This window comes from Scyliorhinus torazame, chromosome 11 (genome assembly GCF_047496885.1).
Source record: "Scyliorhinus torazame isolate Kashiwa2021f chromosome 11, sScyTor2.1, whole genome shotgun sequence".
In the NCBI taxonomy this organism is placed as follows: Eukaryota; Metazoa; Chordata; class Chondrichthyes; order Carcharhiniformes; family Scyliorhinidae; genus Scyliorhinus; species Scyliorhinus torazame.
In genome coordinates this window covers 12,260,719-12,281,732 of record NC_092717.1, presented here as the reverse complement: position 1 = coordinate 12,281,732, position 21,014 = coordinate 12,260,719, and the positions used below count along the sequence as shown (strand labels likewise).

Sequence of the window (21,014 nt, the reverse complement as noted above, 5' to 3'; positions counted from 1 at the left end):
AAGATCGCACAGATTTGCCCTGCACACCATGCCCAAACCCTCCTTGGAATGGTTTAACTGCAATTTCCTCCAGGCCAAACAGAAGCAAGCAAAGCATGGGAAACTTGTGTTAGAAAATATCACAGTTTTTTTTCTTACATGATGAAGAATGGCATTCTTCATTAGTTTGCAATAATTGTTGAAACTACCCCCTCTCCTATAAACCAGAATTTCTACCCACTCATTAGGCCCCACACAACGACTGTTCTAATCTGGTTAAGAATGGGCAATTTATAATTATTATTATTATTGTCACAAGTAGGCTTACATTAACACTGCAATGAAGTCACTGTGAAAATCCCCTAGTCGCCACATTCCGGCGCCTGTTCGGGTACACAGAGGGAGAATTCGGAATGTCCAATTCACCTAACAGCATGTCTTTCGGGACTTGTGGGAGGAAACCGGAGCACCCGGAGGAAACCCACGCAGACACGGGGAGAACGTGCAGACTCCGCACAGACAGTGACCCAAGCCGGGAATCGAACCTGGGACCCTGGCGCTGTGAGGCGACAGTGCTAACCACTGTGCTACCGTGCCACCATTACGTTGTCCACATCCTAAGAAGATATTTCTTGAAGAAACGGGTGAATAAAACAGCGGTGATTGCACAGCGTCGGACAGTGAAATTTCAAGTTAACGGGGTGGGTGGGGGGGGGCGGGGGGGGAGAGAATCCATCAGCACAGGTATGAACAAACAGGAGTGTCCTTCACCAGACCTTTGTGGTCATCTGAAAGAGATGGCCTCTTAATCGCGTTTCTCTGCATTTTCCATTTTCAGATTTTTGTACTTTTTTAAATTTATCGGACTGACCAATTTTGGGGGGGTGGGGGTGGTGGTGGTGTGGAGAAGAATATGATATGTTAATTATTTTTCTAAAGAGGCGGGGGGGGCCAGTTTTCTGGTGGGGCCCACCCCCGCCGGCAGCGAGATTCTCCGTCTCGCCAGCAGGCCAATGGAGTTCCCATTGTGGGCAGCCCCACGCCTCCGGGAAACCCCTGGGCGTGTGTGCGTTGCCGGCGCAATGGAGGCTCCCGACAGCGGAAAATCCAGCCCAGAGGGCTGATCTAAAGAGAATGGATTTATCAAACCTGGGACTAGATTTTAACATGCTGGGGAGAAGGAGTTTACATCTACTTACTGGCTCTTAAGTCCATTCTCTGCCTTTATGTAAACGTGCTCACCTTGATTTCCTGTTAGTTGCGAGAATAGATTGAGTTGACCTGACTCGCACTTCCTTGAGTAAAGGGTTGGAAAAGAGAAAATAATTCCACTTAAATTAAACCAGTCAGAGGTGATCTCAGGAAGCATTTCTCCACGCAGAGGGTACTGGAAATCTGGAACGTTCTCTCCCCTCAAACAACTGTAGAAGCTGGGGGAGGGGCACCGGAAAAATTAAAAACTGAGATCAATAGGTTTAGATTCATTGTCACGTGTACCGAGGTACAGTGTAAACTATTGTTCTGGGTACAGTCCAGACAGATCATTCCATACAGGAGAAACATAGGACATACGATAGATACACAATGTAAATACATAGACATGGAGTGAAGCATACGGAGTACTACACAGTAGAGAAGATGTATGGGGAGATCAGTTCAGACCATAAGAGGGTCATTTAGGAGTCTGGTAACAGCGGGGAAGAAGCTGTTTTTGAATCTGTTCGTGCGTGTTCTCAGACTTCTGTACCTCCTGCCCGATGGAAGAAGTTGGAAGAGTGAGTAAGCCGAGTGGGAGGGATCTTTGATTATGCTGCCCGCTTTCCCCAGGCAGCGGGAGGTGTAGATGGAGTCAATGGATGGGAGGCAGGTTTGTGAGATGGACTGGGCTGTGTTCACGACTCTCTGAAGTTTCTTACGGTCTTGGGCCGAGCAGTTGCCATACCAGGCAGTGATGCAGCCCGATAGGATGCTTTCTATGGTGCATCTGTAAAAGTTGGTATGGTTTTTGTACGGCAGGGAATGAAGAGGTGCAAAAGCAAGGTAGATCAAGGCAGATCAGCCATGATCAAACTGAGAATTTGGATAGGCTCGAGGGGCTGAATGGCCATCTTCTGTTCTGTCTTCTCTTTGGGTTGAAGTTATATCGAACCTCGCCTTCCTAACTGTACCAAAAAACAATTTTAAGGTTATGCCCCCCCACCTTGTTCCGGATTGTTCCACTCCCAATAATTTATTTAAAAGAGAAAGCACTTCACTGACCCTAAAATTTCACTTTCGAGAAGATTAAGGCCATTGTGAAGTTTGAAAATGCTCATTTGTGCTGTTATGGTTCTAAAACCTTCCGCAGCACCATAGCAGCTGATGTAAAATCTCTCCTTTCAAAACGTCATGTGAATTCTGATAGGGAGTTACAGCTAATAGGATTGAGAAGCAAATCTGTAGAATCTGTCCCCAGCGTAAACTCTCAATTTACCCAACCACCATCAGGTTTCTGTGAACCAGAGATTATTATGTTTTGGTGGGTGGGGGGGGGGGGGTTCTGGTCTGCTCATACCATTTTTGCCCCTCGTTAATGGCCTGTAATGTTATTGGTTCTGATTTGGGGCCTGGAATTAGGAGGTCTCATCAGGAATGGGGCCAGAGGACTGCAGGCGTCAAGCGGGTGTCCAGAGGCACTATGCCACTTCCACAAGGATGGAGGATGATGTTGGGCCCATCCACTTCCTTGATGGTATCCCTCAGATAGGTCCCTGCTGGGAGCTGCTGAGGTGTTGAGTCGGGAGGGTTACGAAATGGAGCCTTTGGTCACAACGCAGGAACAGCCAACAGCCAATGAAAGGAAGAGGAACAATAACACTCGAGTGGAAGAGCTCCAAAGGCAACGTAATGCAAATTAAACTATATTTTAGAAAGTGAACAAATAGCAGGAATATTTTGCAGTGTTGTAAATTAACTGATGTGTTTCCTAGCATTACAACAGTGTCAATGCTTCAAAGATTCTTCATTGGCTGTTAAGTGCTTTGGGACATCCTGAGATTGTGATTTTTTTTGAGACCTGGGACTATATTTCATGGAGGCGACCAGGGTCTTGCCCATTGTCTGTAGTTGTTGGGAGCCCCGGGTGGTCCCTTGGTCAGATCTCGACAGGCGGGGACTTCCTCCGCAGGAGTCATTGATCCCCGGAAAGGCCGGCTGCCTTAAGTGCCACCTGAACAGGGACAGGCTTTCCCGGGGATCGAATCCTGGGGAGGAAGTCCCACCTGCCAAGATCTGGCTAATCAGAGCCTGGCAGCTCTACTTGACAGCAGCACCACAGGTTGGCTGTTACCGGTACTACATCCATCCGAGGTCCAGCATGGCCGCTGAATCCCAGGTCGCCGGTGAGTGATGGCAGGAAAAGGTAGATAGCAAGGACGGGCGGATGGCTCTCAGCAGGAGCCCATAAATGGGAGGTAATGTCCCACTTAAGGTCTCAATTGATAGCAAAGGTGGGATGGCGGTCCACAGGCCTTCTCTTATGGGCCTCATTGGGATGGAGGCAGGAATGCAGCAGTGTCTCAACTCACCACCCTCCCTTCAAACCCCCTGCCACCAAGCTCAGAACAGCATTAAAACCCACCCTGGAGTACCAGATTGGAAATGGCCACCTCTTTCATGAAAGAAACCTGGGAGACAGCTTCGCCAGACTCATTCAGATCATTGTTATGGTTTCAAAATCCATGGCTACAGTAAGGACTGCCCAATCACGGCTGAATGGCTGAAATGGACCTGGGTTAGTGTTGTCGGGAAGCCAGCACGTCTGGGTCGAGCCCACTTCAGCCAGCGCACCCCCCCCCCCCCCACCCCCCCCCCCACGCCTTCATAAGTGATGGAAGCCCACGCGGGGCCAGACTGTCCACACAGGCGTAGAAATGGCTGCAGCCAGGAACAGCTGAAAGCTGTTTCAACAAAGAGACGGCCATGTACCTGTCACGAAGGGAGCACCCAGAAAGACTGGGATACCAGAGCGAAGAGCACCCATGTCACCAAGAGAGAAAGTAGTAAACACAGGAATATTAGCCACACACGCACACGTGCACCGCCATTGTTCGGTTGTGCAGTGTGACCTCATGGTGAGGTTCGGATGCAAGGAACTTCAATGGAACATCCATGAGCTGCATTGAAACAGGAAAAAAAGTCGGAAAATGTAAACAGGATGGCTAATTCTGTGCGTAAATGTGCAACTTAAGGCAGCTTGCCCTGTACGGCGGCTTTGTGAATGTCTCTTTGTGGTAACAGTTGATGAGAACGGGTGAAGGCTCCTCCCTGCTGTTTCTTGAGGGTGTTGCTGTTCCTCAGCCGGTACCTTCTCTCTACCCGGGTGTTTATCTCCTCCCCGGGCTCTGGCATGAAAGCCTCTTTGCCAAGTTGGGCAGCTGCATGCCCGTTAACCACGACCCTCCAAACCTCAGCCAGGCTTGAATCAAGTACACCTCCAGATTCATGCAGACACCCGACGCAATGCTTAAACATGCCAATGGTGTGCCCAGTGACCATCATGCTGGGGGAGGCAAGTCATCTGATTATACCTGGATATCATATAAGCTATTGTGATAAAGGACAGCTTCAGGCACTCAAGAATGTTGGGTCAAATGTTGGTGACATTGTTCATTTATAATGAAAGATACTCTGACAGCTGATTTGTAACTGAACCCTTATTGCCATAACATATTGCGGATAGTCAGATGGCTGCACGCACCGTTAAAGGAGAAACCATCAAACTTATAAAAAGTGACAGAAAGTCGTGTTCCAGAGCTCCTGCATTCATTGACACCCAGCCGCTCTCAGGCTGGCAAGTGCATCCCTGACCCAACGAGAATCCCTTTGCAGAGATCAGATCAGCTGAATGTTGGGTGGAGATCTAACGTTAGTTCTACCGTTTTAAAATCAGTCGTGCCCAAACAAAATCAGGCGGAGCAGGCTATAAATTCAACTGTTAAAGTATTCTGCCTGCAGCATCGAGGTGTACTCCTCTTCCTCTTGGCTTAGTCTGAGGGCCCGCTGTCCTCAGGAGAAAAGTGTCTCCGCCAAGGCAAGGCAGATGAACGGAGCTAAGGTTGAGATCAGCGGCCGTCCCGTTGGAAACTGGGACAGTCTCGAGGGGCTGAATGGCCCTTCAATGTGCCTGAAAGAGAGGAGCAGGAAAAAAAAAAGTGCTGTCTTCGCCTGCGATGCCATCACCCGGACATAATGCGATGGTTCATTACCGCGAACGTTATGTCACTGAATGTTACCTTTTCGAAAGTAAACAGAAGTAATTTACCACGAAAAGGTTACCATTTTAAGGGATCCACCTTTTACAAGATGTGGAGATGCCGGCGTTGGACTGGGGTCAGTAAGAAGTCTTACAACACCAGGTTAAGTCCAACAGGTTTGTTTCAAACACTAGCTTTTGAAACGCTAGTTAGTGATTCGAAACAAACCTGTTGGACTTAACCTGGTGTTGTAAGACTTCTTACTGTGCTCACCTTTTACAATATTAAGAAGCTGAGAGTTTAATAGCTGCATCGTGCTTTCGAGAAATAATGATTCTTTCATCAATCCAGTACACTTTTAATGCCCTTTACCGAGGCCCTGTCACTGTACGTGACTTTTAAAAATTGTCTGGATTTTCTGTCGCTGTTTTCAATGTCTCTTTATTTGATTAATGGTAATGTCACTTGGATTCTGCACAGAAGCCAGAGGGAGCTAACTGTCAGTCAAATAACAGCAAATTGTGCAGGTCTCTGTGGAGAAGGGGAGAGGAGGTTTTAATTTTGACTGGACGTGAAACACTGATTTCATTTGATAGGCTGGATATCAGAGCTGAATGCAATCGACTGGGGAAGGGAGGTAGAGAGTGCATTGTCTGCCACCATCTGGTGTTCACGGGTACCTGCAGTTTATACCAATCGTACAGGTGGCTCAGTAGCGAGCGCGCCGCACCTCTGTGGGGCCAGGTTCCGCTCACACAAACCATTGCAGGTGATTAGGACTAACACGCCCAGCGCCATTACTTTTTTAAAAATAAATTTTGAGTACCCAATTCATTTTTCCCAATTCAGGGGCAATTTAGCGTGGCCAATCCACCTACCCTGCACATCTTTGTATTGTGGGGGCGAAACCCACGCAAACACGGGGAGAATGTGCAAACTCCACACGGACAGTGACCCAGAGCCGGGATCGAACCTGGGACCTCGGCGCCGTGAGGCAGCAGGGCTAACCCACTGCGCCACCGTGCTGCCCCCCCAGTGCCATTACTGAGGGAGTGCTGGACTCTTTTTTTCTTTAAAATATGTTTCTTCAAACTTTTTCCAACAAAACTTTTCAACCAGTTAAACCCCCCCCCCCGCCTTAACAGAAAAGAAAAAGATAAAAGAGCAAAACAAAACATCAACATATCAGGCAAACATAGTACAGAACTTATACAATGGGTTTCTCCCGCACATATTAACCCTCCCCTATGTTTGTACAAATACTACCTGGGGAAACCCCCCTCCCCCACCCACCCAAGTATCCCCCCCCCGAAAGAAATACCCCCCTCCCTTCCTCTCCATCCCCCCCCTCCCCCTCCCTGGGTTGCTGCTGCTGACCGAGCTCCTTCTAACGCTCCGCGAGATAGTCAAGGAACGGTTGTCACCGCCTGAAGAACCCCTGTGCAGACCCTCTCAGGGCAAACCTTATCCTCTCCAGCTTAATGAACCCTGCCATGTCATTTATCCTGGCTTCCACACTGGGGGGCTTTGCGTCCTTCCATAATAGCAAGATCCTCCGCCGGGCTACCAGGGACGCAAAGGCCAGAATGCCGGCCTCTTTGTACTGGACTCTCAATGGTGCCGGCTTTTAGTCGAGATGTAAAATTGTATTGGGTGGCCCTTAGCCCCCAACCACAGAACCCCTACACTATTGAGGAGGCCATTCGGCCCATCGAGTCTGCACTGATCCTCCGAAAGAGCACCCTACACAGGCCTACTCCCCTGCCCCATCCAGGACTCCCACCGAACCTGCACATTTGTGGAATGTAGGTGCTTCTTTCCAAGGTCCATCTGGTGCTGCTCTTGGTAAATTCTTCTACACTGCATCACACCTGGGCTAATCTCTTGGCTTAGTGATGACGGAGAGGTGAGGGATCACGAGGTTACAGATTGTGATAGTATACAGCGTGTGGGGCAGCACGGTAGCACAGTGATTAGCACTGTTGCTTCACAGCTCCAGGGTCTCAGGTTCGATTCCCGGCTTGGGTCACTGCCTGTGCGGAGTCTGCACGTCCTCCCCGTGTCTGCGTGGGTTTCCTCCGGGTGCTCCGGTTTCCTCCCACAGTCCGAAGATGAGCGGGTTAGGTGGATTGGCCATGATAAATTGCCCTTAGTGGCCAAAAAGGTTAGGTGGGTTACAGGGATAGGGTGGAAGCGTGGTGTAAAGTAGCGTGCTCTTTCCAAGGGCTGGTGCAGACTCAATGGGTCGAATGGCCTCCTGCACTGTAAATTCTATGATATCCAACTCTGCTGTTGATGATGGCCCACGGTGCTCGATGGCAGTCCAGTTTCTGCAGCTGGATCCTGTGTCGGTCAGTGATGTGACACTACACAGTGTATGGGATCCTCACTGTGGAAGCTGGACTTTGCCTTCACAGGAACTGTGGGATGTCCACTCTTGCCAATGCTTTGTGGACAGGGGGGACTGCAACAGGTCGGCTGTTAAGGACAGAATCAAAGAGGTTACTCCTTCATGTTACACAGAATTACATTGTATCTTACAGCACAGAAGCAAGCCATTCGGTCGAACAGGCCTAGACTGGTTTCTGCTCGACAGGAACCTCCTCCCACCCCTCCTTATCCAACCCTTCAAACAGCTGATATGAAGGCACAAATATTTCATTTGTGTCTTCACCATGTGATGCAGGTCCAATCTGATCTGTGGGTGATGTCCTCCAGGTTTGGCAGCTTAATCGGTCGCAGTATTAGCAAGCCACTTCTGCAGGCGGACACTGAATAATTGTTTCTATGGTAACACTGGTTATGTTACCAGACAAGCAATCCAATGGCCTGGACATAAGTTTAAATCCCACCATGGCAGCTCCTCAATTTGACTTCAATTTTAAAGGAAACAGAACGGAACATTGGTGACAGTAGATGAAGTCACAAAGCTGCAGGCTTGTTCTGGAAACGCATTTCATTCATTATCATAGATTATCAAAGAATGTACAGTGCAGAAGGAGGCCATTCGGCCCATCGAGTCTGCACCGGCTCTTGGAAAGAGCACTCTACCCAAGGTCAACACCTCCACCCCGATCCCCATAACCCAGTAATCCCACCCAACACTAAGGGCAATTTTGGACACTAAGGGCAATTTATCATGGCCAATCCACCTAACCTGCACATCTTTGGACTGTGGGAGGAAACCGGAGCACCCGGAGGAAACCCACGCACACACGGGGAGGATGTGCAGACTCCACACAGACAGTCACCCAAGTCGGAATCGAACCTGGGACCCTGGAGCTGTGAAGCAATTGTGCTATCCACAATGCTGCCATTAGTGCCCTTTCGGAAAGGAAATCTGCCATCCTTACCCACTCTGGCCTATTTGTGACTCCAGACCCACAGCAATGTGGTTGACTCTTAACTGCGCTCTGAAATGGCCGAGCAAGGCACCAGATTGTCTTAATGGCACAGTGGTTAGCACTGCTGCCTCACAGCTCCAGGGACCCGGGTCCAATTCCGGCCTCGGGTGACGATCTGTGTGGAGTCTGCACGTTCTCCCCGTGTGTGCGTGGGTTTCCTCCGGGTGCTCCGGTTTCCTCCCACTGTCCAAAGATATGCAGGTTAGGTAGATTGACCATGATCAATTGCCCCTTAGTGTCCAAAAGGTTAGGTGGGGTTACAGGGATAGGTTGGAGGCATGGACGTAAGTAGTATGCTCTTTCCAAGGGTCAGTGCGGACTCGATGGGCCGAATGGCCTCCTTCTACACTGTAAATTCTATGATCTATGATTCTATGGGCATAGTGGTTAGCACAGTTGCTTCACAGCTCCAGGGTCACAGGTTCGATTCCCGGCTTGGGTCACTGTCTGTGCGGAATCTGCACGTTCTCCCCGTGTCTGCGTGGGTTTCCTCCGGGTGCTCCGGTTTCCTCCCACAGTCCAAAGATGTGCAGGTTAGGTGGATTGACCATGCTAAATTGCCCTTAGTGCCCAAAAAGGTTAGCTGGGGTTACTGGGGTACGGGGATAAAGGGGGATAAGGTGGAGGTGTGGGGCTTAAGTAGGGTGCTCTTTCCAAGGGTTGGTGCCAACTCGATGGGCTGAATGGCCACCTTCTGCCCTGTAAATTCTATGATTCTATGAAATCTAGGGGCTCGTTTAGCACACTGGGCTAAATCGCTGGCTTTTAAAACAGACCAAGGCAGGCCAGCAGCATGGTTCCATTCCCGTACCAGCCTCCCCGAACAGGCGCCGGAATGTGGCGACTAGGGGCTTTTCACAGTAACTTCATTTGAAGCCTACTTGTGACAATAAGCGATTTTAATTTCATTTCATTTCAAATCTTTCCTGTAACGTTTGCCGGTATTGTCAGCCTCTGGGCTCAATGTGATTATCAGGGATTGAATTCTCTGTGTGATACCATCGCAAGCTCAAAACAAGGATTTATTTTCAAATTGAAAGCTAAGTGACGGAGAATGTTGCTATACCAACTTTTCAAAATACTTTGTTGAGATAATCTTAAAATAGCTTTTTTTTGTTTGATTCTCTATCGGTGTTGTATACAGCACAGCGGGAACACTTTACATCCCCATTATCCAATCTTTAAGATGCAGAGAACACACATCAGCTGAGTGTGAGTTTCCATGGCAGTGGCACTGCATATTTGCCTCAGCACAGGACATTAGTATTACCTGAGAGTACAACGCTAGCTGTAAAATATTGTTTTCATTTGAAATTTATTGTCCTCGGTTTTATTTTCATCCTTTGAATAACCATGCAGGGACCTTTGGTTTGCAGGATGTGGGGGTCAGCATTTATTTGCCACCTCTAATTGCCCTTGAGGAGGTGATGGGGAGCTGCCTTCTTGAAGCGCTGTGGTCTATGTGGTGTAAGTACACCCACAGTGCTGTTAGGGAGGGAATTCCAGGATTTTGACCCAGCGACAGCGAAGGAACGTTCGATATATTTCCAAGTCAGAATGCTGAGTGACTTAGAGGAGAACTTCCAGGTGATGATGTTCCCATGTGTCTGCTTCCCTTATTCTTCTAGATGGCAGTGGGCGTGTGTTTGGAAGGTGCTGCCTAAGGAACCTTGATGAGTTCCTGCAGTGCATCTTGGAGATGGTACACACGGCTGCTACTGTGTGTCGGAGGTGGAGGGAGTGAATGTTTTTTTTATGGAAGGAGTGCCAATCAAGTGGGCTGCTTTCCTCGGACACTGATAATCAAAGCAAAATGGCTTTTGCAAAGAATCAACTCTCTTTGTCCTCACCCCATACATTCTGTCCCAGAGTCTCCCCTTCCCTCCTTTCCTGGGGATTTGGAGAGTCCTTGTTGGCAGGCCAGGATTTCAGTTGCCTGAGTACCTTGTCCAATTGTGTAGCCTTTGTTGGTGTATGTTTGAACATTTTTCCACTGGGAGAATAAAGGGAAATATTATAGTCGCGCCCTACACTCAACATGCATTTGTAGCAAGGGTTGCCTGATAGAGATCGGGCACAGAAACCTTGGTTCAATAACAGGCAGACACTTCGAACGCCCTGGGTGTTGTTGGAGCTGCAGTCAATCAGCTAAGTGGGAGTATTCCATCACACTCCTGACTTACACCTTGTAGGTGGTGGAGGGGAGTCAGGAAATGAGTAACTCTGTGGTGAGTAATTACACAGCTAGCCGTGTCTCCCGCATACTCTTTGCTCCACGGCTGAACCAAATGTATGAAAAGAGTTAGGAAATTTGAAAAGCCATTAAAGTAACAGATTGCTGAATGATCATTGAGTTTTGCCTCTTTTTTGCACCAAACTGAAATTGCGACTTCCATAAAGTATTCAAGATCAATATTTGTCAATATCATTGCGCTTAGCGACAAAAAAATGGGCAAGAATGGTCGAGAAGCGAAAGGAGAATTCTTACAACTGCTGCAAAGGATGAACTCTGTATAAAATAGGATGTTTAAATAAAACCATGGTGTCTCTGATGTGATCTGATAGGGGCTGATTTAGCACAGGGCTAAATCGCTGGCTTTGAAAGCAGACCAAAGCAGGCCAGCAGCACGGTTCAATTCCCATTCCAGCCTCCCCGAACAGGCGCCAGAATGTGGCGACTAGGGGCTTTTCACAGTAACTTCATTTGAAGCCTACTTGTGACAATAAGCCATTTACATGTGAGGTGAGTGATTAGTGTTATGGAGCACTGCTTAATTCTATTTGTATATGTTCAATATTCAAATATTCAAAGTGCATTTCATTATTTTTGCTTTTCAAATGATTTATATAATCTCCATATTAAATATATGTATTTCAGGAACCTGCCAGGAGTGTGCTAATGGCCCCAACCACACACAAAGCCCATCAAGGAGCAAGGAGACAGACTGACGACAGCGCTGTTGTCCACTTCTTCAAGAACATGGTAAATGATTGTTGCAGCCCTGACCTTCAAGGCATATTTTTCGACCTTTGCTGACAGGAAAATATTTGTCAAGGGAATTCCATCCAATAGTCAGGACCAGTCCCAGGTTAAATGCGAGAGGCAGGTCACAAGATCCTCATGAGTGAGAGAGGCCATCCAGCCCAGCTCAGTCTATCCACCCAGAATGGTTCCCTTTGTTGCATCCGATTATTATCTGATTAATTCCAGAACTTCTTCCCGCACAACCTTGACCAAATTAATCCCTCTGCTCATGAAGCAGAACCCCTGGATTTCAACAACAAAAAGAATGCATGTGGCACCTTTAGACATAGTAAAACATCGCAAGGCACAACACAGGCAAAATGTGACACCGAGTCACGTGAAACAATACTGGGTCAGATAACCAAATGCTTGTCCAAAGAGGTAATTGTTAAGAAGTGTCTTAAAGCAAAGAGACACAAAGAAAGGTGTGTGTATGTGTGTGTGTGTGTGTCTGTGTGTACGTGTTGTGAGGGGAGGGGGAATTCCAAAGCTTAGGCAGCCGAAGTCTTGAAATGACCTTTGATCGGTCTGTGTTGTGTCCCCTTGTCCTATTCCCACGGTTTAACTTAACGTCGTGTTCTGGATAAACCTCTGTCCCATTACCTCGTCGCTGATGCTCCTGCTTGAGGCTGCAACACCCAAGCCGCTCTTGGCTTTTCTCAAAAACTTAGCTCAGTGAAGCTGGGACGACCCTAAGTTTGGAACTTTGCCCATTAGGCGGGCGAATTGGGGTTGCCATGGGGGCCGACCTCCTCGGCCGACTCCTGCAAAAGGAAGCTTTGCAGGTGAGGATTCACGTGGGACTGGCTCCACAACCTCTGTGCGTGTTCCCCGGAGGGGGGGAATCCCAGCAGTGACGGCTACTACTGCTCAGCAGCAGCAGTCAGCCGATTGGGGCACTTAATGGGGCAATTAGGGCCACCCGTCAAGTCAAGGGGGTGGAAACAAGTGGAGACGGCTTCGCTGCGGGAGATCTGAGCCCTTTTATGAACTTCCCAGCAGTCTGTCTCAATGATGTACCTGTTGCATAGTGAGCAAGGTTCTCTTCTGAGAGAGACCATTCTTTTTTTTAGAAAATATTTCATTGAGGCATTTATAATTTTAACATTTTGAACAACAAAGAGAATCAACACACATAAAAACCCCACAATAACATCCCAACCCCCCCACCCATAGACCCTAACTACCCATACATTAGATTCCCTACCCTTATTCGTCACTTCCGTGCCTCCCTTTCCCCCCCAACCCCCCTGTTGACGGTCAATTTTCCTTGAAGAATTCGATGAAAGGCTGAACCCCTGCAGTGAACCCCTTAAGGCGAACTCAATTTTCTCTAACCTAAGAAACCCTGCCATGTCGCTGACCCAAACACCCGACTTTGGAGGCTCCGAGTCCCTCCAACCCAACAAAATCCGTCTCCGGGCCACCAGGGAGGCAAAGGCCAAAACGGCGGCCTCTCCCCGCCCCCCACCTCTGAGCTCCCGGATCTTCCGGCACTCCAAATATTGCCATCTCTGGACTCGGAGTCACCCTCCCTTCCAGGACCACCGACATGGCATCCGAAAATCCCTGCCAAAATACCCTCAGCCTCGGACCCGCCCAAAACCATATGAACATGGTTCGCACGACTCTCCCGACCACACCTGTCCTCCACCTCCTCAAAAAACCTGCTCATCCGGGCCACAAAGAGAGCCCATTACATAGAACATAGAAAATAATAGAAAATACAGCACAGAACAGGCCCTTTGGCCCACGATGTTGTGCCGACCTTTGTCCTAGATTAATCATAGATTATCATTGAATTTACAGTGCAGAAGGAGGCCATTCGGCCCTTTGAGTCTGCACCGGCTCTTGGAAAGAGCACCCTACCCAAACTCAACACCTCCACCCAACACCAAGGGCAATTTTGGACACTAAGGGCAATTTATCATGGCCAATCCACCTAACCTGCACATCTTTGGACTGTGGGAGGAAACCGGAGCACCCGGAAGAAACCCACGCAGACAGGAGGAGGATGTGCAGACTCCGCATTCTTTTTTAAAAATAAATTTAGAGTACCCAATTCATTTTATCCAAATTAAGGGGCAATTTAGCGCAGCCAATCCACCTGCCCCGCACATCTTTGGGTTGTGGGGGCGAAACCCACGCAAACGTGGGGAGAATGTGAAAACTCCACACGGACAGTGACCCAGAGCCGGGATCGAACCTGGGACCTCGGCACCGTGAGACAGCAGTGCTAACCACTGCTGCCCACAGAGCCCATTCTTAACATCAGTCACCGCATCTGATGACTGAAATAGATCAAAATTAAAACATGTGACCGGGGAAGCGCCAATTTGAATCCTTCTTGCCGATCTGCGGTACGGTCGAACTATTTTGTTGAAGTGCTTAACGGGGCAAAGATTTTCTTGGCGATTGGCACATATTTTAATTTTATACTAATTTTAAACCCATTTCTGAAGAACAAGTTCACAGTTTGGTGGGTAAAACTAACCCATGGAAGCTTGACCCCTGTGTGAATGGATCATCCTAACCCATCTTCTGACTCCATTGTCCTATTTCTTCCTTTTCAGATGTCACCAAAGAGAGCCCCAGCGCAACAAAAGGTAAATCTGCCCTTGATGCTGTAGCTAAGCCTGAAGGTTATGCAAATTGTGACAGACCCTTAAACATGTCTGGAAGGGAAATATTAAGTGATGGAAGGACTTGTGTTTATATGGCATTTTTCCCCACCTACTATTGTCCCAAAGTACTTCGCAATGAATGAAATATTTTTCTCAAAGTGGCGGAGAAATGCAGGATCCACTTTGCGCACAGCAGGATCCCAAAAGAGTAATAAGACCATCGTTGACTGATGTAAGCTGAGGGGGAACAAAATGTTTCCCAGCAAACTCTGAGAACTCCTTAGCTCTACAGAATAGTGCCACGGGATTCATCTCAGAGGCGAGATGGGAGGGGACTTTGTCCCTATGCGAAGGACAGCACGCTCTGACAATGTAGCACTACCTGGGCATTGCACTGGAGTGTCAGCTTTAGAGTGGGATTTGAGCCCATCACTTACTGTCTCAGGGATGGGAGCACAGCCCATTGAACCAAGACGGGCCTCTCGGTGGAGCGTATTATTATTCAACTACCGAGTTTAATAAAATAAGACTGCCAATCTTTATTTTTTTTTGTAAAGAAAAGCGATGACAGAATTAATATCAGTGCTGTATCAAGTGATAGGATTCTCACATTCAAGTATTGAGTAGAAATCTTGGGTAACCTTGATTATTTTCTGTGCCCTCATCTTTTTCCTGAGCATCTCATTCCCTTGTGTCTCCAATTGCATTTGGTGATTGTCATGGCTCCTTTTCTCCTCACTACCACAGGCGAGGTCCGGAGCAAGTAGAGCTATCACTAAATTTATCTGGGTAAGGTGCAAGATCTGTATTTACTGCCGCAACCTTGCTGGTCACAATGGCTAACAATAAACCATCATCTATAGTGCACTTGCGCCATTACCGTTGGACGTTTCAATTCATCTCATCATCCAACATCTCCGGTGATGTTTCTCATTGTAAACTCCATCCCCCATACTTACCTAACTCCATAGACAGGAACCGGGGCTGGCTCCCAGTGGGGACTGGGTTTAGGCGCTTGCTTGGTATGACTGGTATTCAGCTCAATTCCCCCACAATAAACACAGGGGACATTGAAATCTAATTTGTAATGGATGATCGCTTGGTGATACTTGTTGGGGGAAGCTTTGGTTTAGAGAGAGGAAAAAAATATGTCCTTGTGGTGAGTGGATTAATAGCCAATGTGTGGTAAGATAACATTGGCCCTTGGAGAGGTCTAGCTAATGTGGCTGTTATCCTAACTGCCAGAATTCAGTATTGGAGGCAAGCAACTTTATCAATTGCAAGGTTCAATTTGAGCAATTTGAAGACAGCTATAAAATACACAAATAGTCTTGCAGATTGCATGGTTCTGTTTAAATGTGTACAAAAGGTTATTGGTTAAAGCTATGATGTCCTGAGGATAAGGTGCGCCTGGCCAAAGCAATCAATTAAGACAGAAGCTAGCTTAACACACAAAAGATAAAGATCCTTTGTTGTCACAAGTAGGCTTACATTAACTGAAAAGCTCCTAGTCGCCACATTCCGGCGTCTGTTCGGGTACACAGAGGGAGAATTCCGAATTCTCAGCTGGTACGGGAATTGAACCCGCGCTGCTGGCCTTGTTCTGCATCGCAAATCAGCTGTCTAGCCCACTGAGCTAAACCCACCCTTGGGGGAGAAAGGAATGGAAGAGTCTGCAGATGGGGTGACACAAAGAGGGTGAGGAGGAGACGCATATAGAATATCAACGCTAGCGTAGACCAGTTGGGTTAAATGGCTGTTTTTGTGATGTACATTCTACGTAACTCTAAGTTAATAAGCTGATTCGGCGTTACTTCCAAGGAAGAGCTGGGTGCAAAACTGCTGTTGTCGTTATATGTTCCCCATTATGGAATCCTTACAGTGCAGAAGGAGGCCACTCAGCCCATCAAGTCTGCACCGGCCCTTGGAAAGAGCACACCATCTCAGCCCACTTCCCTCGCCCTATCCCTGTAAACCCACCTAATCTTTGGGCGCTGAGACACAACTTAGCATGGCCATTCCACCTAACCTGCACATCTTTGGACTGTGGGAGGAAATGGAGCACCCAGAAGAACCCACTCAGACATGGGGAGGACGTGCAGACTCCGCACAGACAGTGACCCAAGGCCGGCATCGAACCCGGGTCCCTGGCGCTGTGAGGCAGCAGTGCTAACCACTCTGCCACCGTGCCACACTAGCTTCATCGAGTTCCTGATTCTGCACCTATTTGGTTAGCCTCATGTTTCCACCAGATTGAAATCATTTAGCCAAACCATAAAGTCGCCATAGATCGCACAAGGCATAACAAGCAAGGGTTGTTTAGTACTGTCTCAGTCTGGAGGAGAAGCTGCTCTGGGCCCCTCAATGTTTCTGATTCTGATAAACCCAATCAAACCTGGCCTTTGGGTGGCTGACTGGTGGTGGGAACATTGATTGACCACCTATTCCGGTGGCGAAGACCCCTCTTGCCCCCACCTGATTTTGTGGCCTCCTCCCCATTTAAATCCGTCGGGCGAGCCAGCGGGCTGCCAAACAAGGCACCTGGTCAGACTGAGGCCCCGAAATGAGACGAAGGACAGAGCCCTCAGCAAGGCAGGTTGTAAGAGCGGGTTATGTTTCTTTCAGGAGAGGAGTGTGGAAGAAGGGAGGATAATCTATTTGGTCATTAAGTTGTCCAATTGTGATCTGGATGGTTGTGCTGCTGTTACATTTCAAGGCATGTCATTGCTCCCTGATGAACTCAGCAGTTTGCTTCTTTGCAATGACTAATGAGTGTGCGAGAACCACCACACGTAATATTGCCAGTGCCGAGAGTATAGCAATGAGCAGTGGTTTCAAACCAAAGGTGCCATCAAGCTACAAATTTCCACCTTCTCTCTTTGGCTAGACTACTGACCAGGGATGGCCACTCACTGTCAAGATGAGAAACCCATAGTCCTCTTGTGTTGTCTTGGACAATGCCAATGTTGTGATGTGGAGATGCCGGCGTTGGACTGGGGTGAGCACAGTAAGAAGTCTTACAACACCAGGTTAAAGTCCAACAGGTTTGTTTCGAATCACTAGCTTTCGGAGCACTGCTCCTTCCTCGGGTGTGAATGCATTCACCTGAGGAAGGAGCAGTGCTCTGAAAGCTAGTGATTCGAAACAAACCTGTTGGACTTTAACCTGGTGTTGTAAGACTTCTTACAATGCCAATGTTAGTTGAGGTTCACTAGTGGTCTCCATTTCTTCACTGGTTTAGAGTTTCATTGATTCGGGAACTTGTGCACACAATGACCTACAACAGCATATTTGGAAGCTAATCAGTTAACCTCATCATCACAGAGTCAAACTAATTGTACTTCAACAGAAAATCTACATAATCAATACCCACGCATCACAATGCATGAATAATGGAGATCCTGTCGCTAATGTTTAATGTGATTGTACTTTCAAGAAATAACATTTTTTTTAAACTTTAGTTATAAATGCTTCAGTGACACTGAAAATGTAACATATACTCCAGACACTCCTTTAAATGTGTGTTTTAAGTTGCCTCTTGATCTGCTTATGATGCATCAGTACACGGAGTATCTGCATTCTCTTCCTGGTACAATGAGGAGGGGCTCGCGCAAAGATTTGGCAGACCCATCAGCAGCCAGACTGACTTTCGGCAAATTATGTTTCAGTTTTCCACTGAAGGTAAAACTTTTGATTGGCAAAGCTGAGTCACCTCAGGCAAACAGTACCCGATACGAGGGAGGGTAAGTCTACAGGCTCTTTCCCAGTGACGTTGTGTAAATATCACACTCTTTCAGGCCTTCCAAAGACTGAAAGGTCACAATTTACTTGCCATCGCTCAAAATTGTTCCCATCGTTCTATTATTAAGTTCAAATCCCACCATGGCAGCTGGCCGAATTTAAACTCCGTTAATTAAGTCAAAAGCTAGCCTCAGTAATGTGGTCACATAACTTTGACGTTAAAAACCTACCTGGTTGACTGTTGCCCCTTTAAAAGAAGGAAATCTGCCATCCTTACCCGGTCTGGCCTACACGTGACTCCAGACCCACAGCAATGTGCTTGGCTCTTCACTGTCCCCTCAAATGGCCGAGCAAGACACTCGGTTGTCAAGAAGGTGGCCCACCGCCATCTCAGTTAAGGGCAATTAGGGATGGGCAATAAATGCTGTCCTTACCAGCGATGCCCACATCCCACAATAGGAAAACTCTGCATCCATCCAAAGCACGATAATAAGCACCTTTCTCTTGTTTTCTTCACCCATAAGTCTTCCAACATCCCCAACTGAGGGGGCAAGATGGATGCCTGCTCCTAAGCCTCTGCTACTGCTCCAACTGCTTGTCAGGACATGACCGAGAATAGGCCAGTACGACTGGCACTCCCATTCGTCTTTAATCCTTGTGAAGGAAGGTTTGGTTTGGTTTCGCCCCCTCCCCCGGTGACAGGTAGCACAACCTCACTGTGTGGACAATGGTGTGTGTGTGCGAAGCTCTCATCCACCATTCCTTGGTGTAACATCTTGGCAAACCAATATGGTGCCCCAATGTGCTACCTTCTCTCAGCGGTTTGCAATATAGACGTTACCAGGACAATGCTCAGTCTTTAGCGAGTGAAAGTGATGGCTTCATGAAGGAATAAAGCACAGCAATCTTTCTAAATGTCAGGCCTCTGTTGTCCAAAGGCTGACAAATTAACTTTCAAAATCAGTTGCAGGAGTTACAGCAATGACGGACAGGAAATGAACAGCTGATCCGTCAAGTCTGCCCGCATCATGCTGTTTGGAACCTGTCTGAAAATGTCATCCCACTCCCACCCACAGACATGCAACCTGCTGGGCGGCGCAAACCAAAAACCAAGGAAAGACCCAGAGGCAATAAGGGGAAAACTACTCTATCGTCCACAGGTGATCGTAAACCAGACCACGTGCACTGAATGATATCTCTCAAGACACTTGCTTTCCAAACAATGCAGTGTCTGCCCCCCGCCCCCCCCCCCCCCCCCCAGTCAGGAACCCATCGTGCCCCCTCTCGAAGGGATAGAGAGAATCAGCAGCCACTGCACCAGCCAGCAATGTATTCCAGAGGCTCCACTCTCCCAGGGAAAAGAGGAACCACCTTCGATCAAGCCCGTTCGGTAGCACAATTGCTTCACAGCTCCAGGGTCCCAGGTTCGATTCCCAGCTTGGGTCACTGTCTGTGCGGAGTCTGCACGTTCTCCCCGTGTGTGCGTGGGTTTCCTCCGAGTGCTCCGGTTTCCTCCCACAGGGATGTGCAGGTTAGGTGGATTGGCCATGCTAAATTGCCCTTATTGTACAAAAAGGTTAGGTTGGTTTACGGGTGTGGGCTTAAGTGGGGTGCTATTTCCAAATGCCGGTGCAGACTCGATGGGCCGAATGGCCTCCTTCTGCACTGTAAATTCTATGATTCCATGAATCTTACATAGTTTAAACTCGTGTCTTGGTCGTCCCCAATTTGCCAAACGGAGGGGTCCAAGATTGTACGAAGCGGCTTTAAACTTCTTAATTTTAAGGTGTAAGGACTTACAAACTGATTTTTTAAGGTGTAACGACTTCCAGCTGGTTATAGCCTCTCAAATTAGTACAGGTATTCATATCGAAAACAATAATTTGCACAACAATGATCCAAACCATTATAAGGTGCAATCACCGTGAACATTGACACCTTGTTTGTACACGTAGAATTCTTGCAAAGTAAATTCAGTTAGCCCAAAGAAAAAACATTTGTGATATTAACCTTCACCTGCCAACATTCTCAAAGCAGCCAATTTTGATGAACGAGTGGAGTGCTTTATATTTCTATGTTTAATATACTTTTTGGTTTGTTCAAAGGGTACTGATGGACAAAGGCCACATTATGGGGCATCTGGTTCTTCCAAGTCAAAAGAAGCGTATCGAGGACGGAAAGATGGCTCAGGAACTCTCTCATCCTTTTTCAAAATGGTAAAAAAAAAAACTCTTGGCTTGTATGTCACACAATGACCACGACAACTGGCATAGTGGTAAGGTCACTGGCTTAGTTATCCAGGGGCCACAGGCTAATGCTCCACGGCAGCTGGGGGAATTTTAATTCCATTAATAAATATGAAATACAAAGTTCGTCTCAGTAATGGTGACCATGGGACTATCATCAATTGTTGTTTAAAAATCCATCTGGTTCACTAAAGTCCTCTAGGGAGGGAAATCTGCCGTCCTTACGCGGTCTGGCCTACTTGTGACTCCAGACCTGCAACAATGTGGTTGACTCTTAACTGCTCTGTGAAATGGCCGAGCAATGCACTCAAATCAAGGGCAATTAGGGACGGGCAACAAATGCTGACCTTGTCAGTGACCCCCACGTCCCATGGAAATTTTGTTTTGAAAACTTAGGTTTACATGGTAAGAGGCTGGGGGCGATTCTCCAATATTGGGCCCAAGAGTTGGCGCCATCGTGAACGCCGTCGCGTTTCACGGCGACGCGAACCATGCCTGGTTACGTCCGATTCTGGCCGTCAGAGGGGGCCAGCACGGCACTGGAGCGGTTCACGCCGCCGTGCCAACCCGCGCATGCGCGGAGGACTCCTTTAGCGCGCCGGCCCCGTCTCAAGGTAGGGTCGGTGTTCAGGGGCCGGCCGCGCCAGAAAGTAGGCCCGGGGGGGGGGGGGAAGAGGCCGGCACGCCGATCGGTGGGCCCCAATCGCGGGCCAGACCCTATCGGAGGCTCCCCCCCGCCCCCCCCAGTGAAGGAGCCCCTC

General features: G+C 48.1%; 1 protein-coding gene across 5 annotated transcripts in view; it reads left to right on the top strand.

Annotated features, from left to right (window-relative positions):
- Positions 1 to 21,014, top strand: part of LOC140385128 (myelin basic protein) — a 213,178-nt gene that overhangs the window by 184,595 nt on the left and 7,569 nt on the right. For 4 of the 5 annotated variants that reach the window (XM_072466963.1, XM_072466965.1, XM_072466967.1 and 1 more), the window contains 4 exons: positions 11,496 to 11,600; positions 14,216 to 14,248; positions 15,014 to 15,055; positions 20,113 to 20,223. In XM_072466963.1, coding sequence (XP_072323064.1) covers positions 11,496 to 11,600; positions 14,216 to 14,248; positions 15,014 to 15,055; positions 20,113 to 20,223 — 291 coding nt within the window. The remainder of the gene's footprint in view (positions 1 to 11,495; positions 11,601 to 14,215; positions 14,249 to 15,013; positions 15,056 to 20,112; positions 20,224 to 21,014) is intronic. The other variant, XM_072466964.1, reaches the window with a different exon arrangement.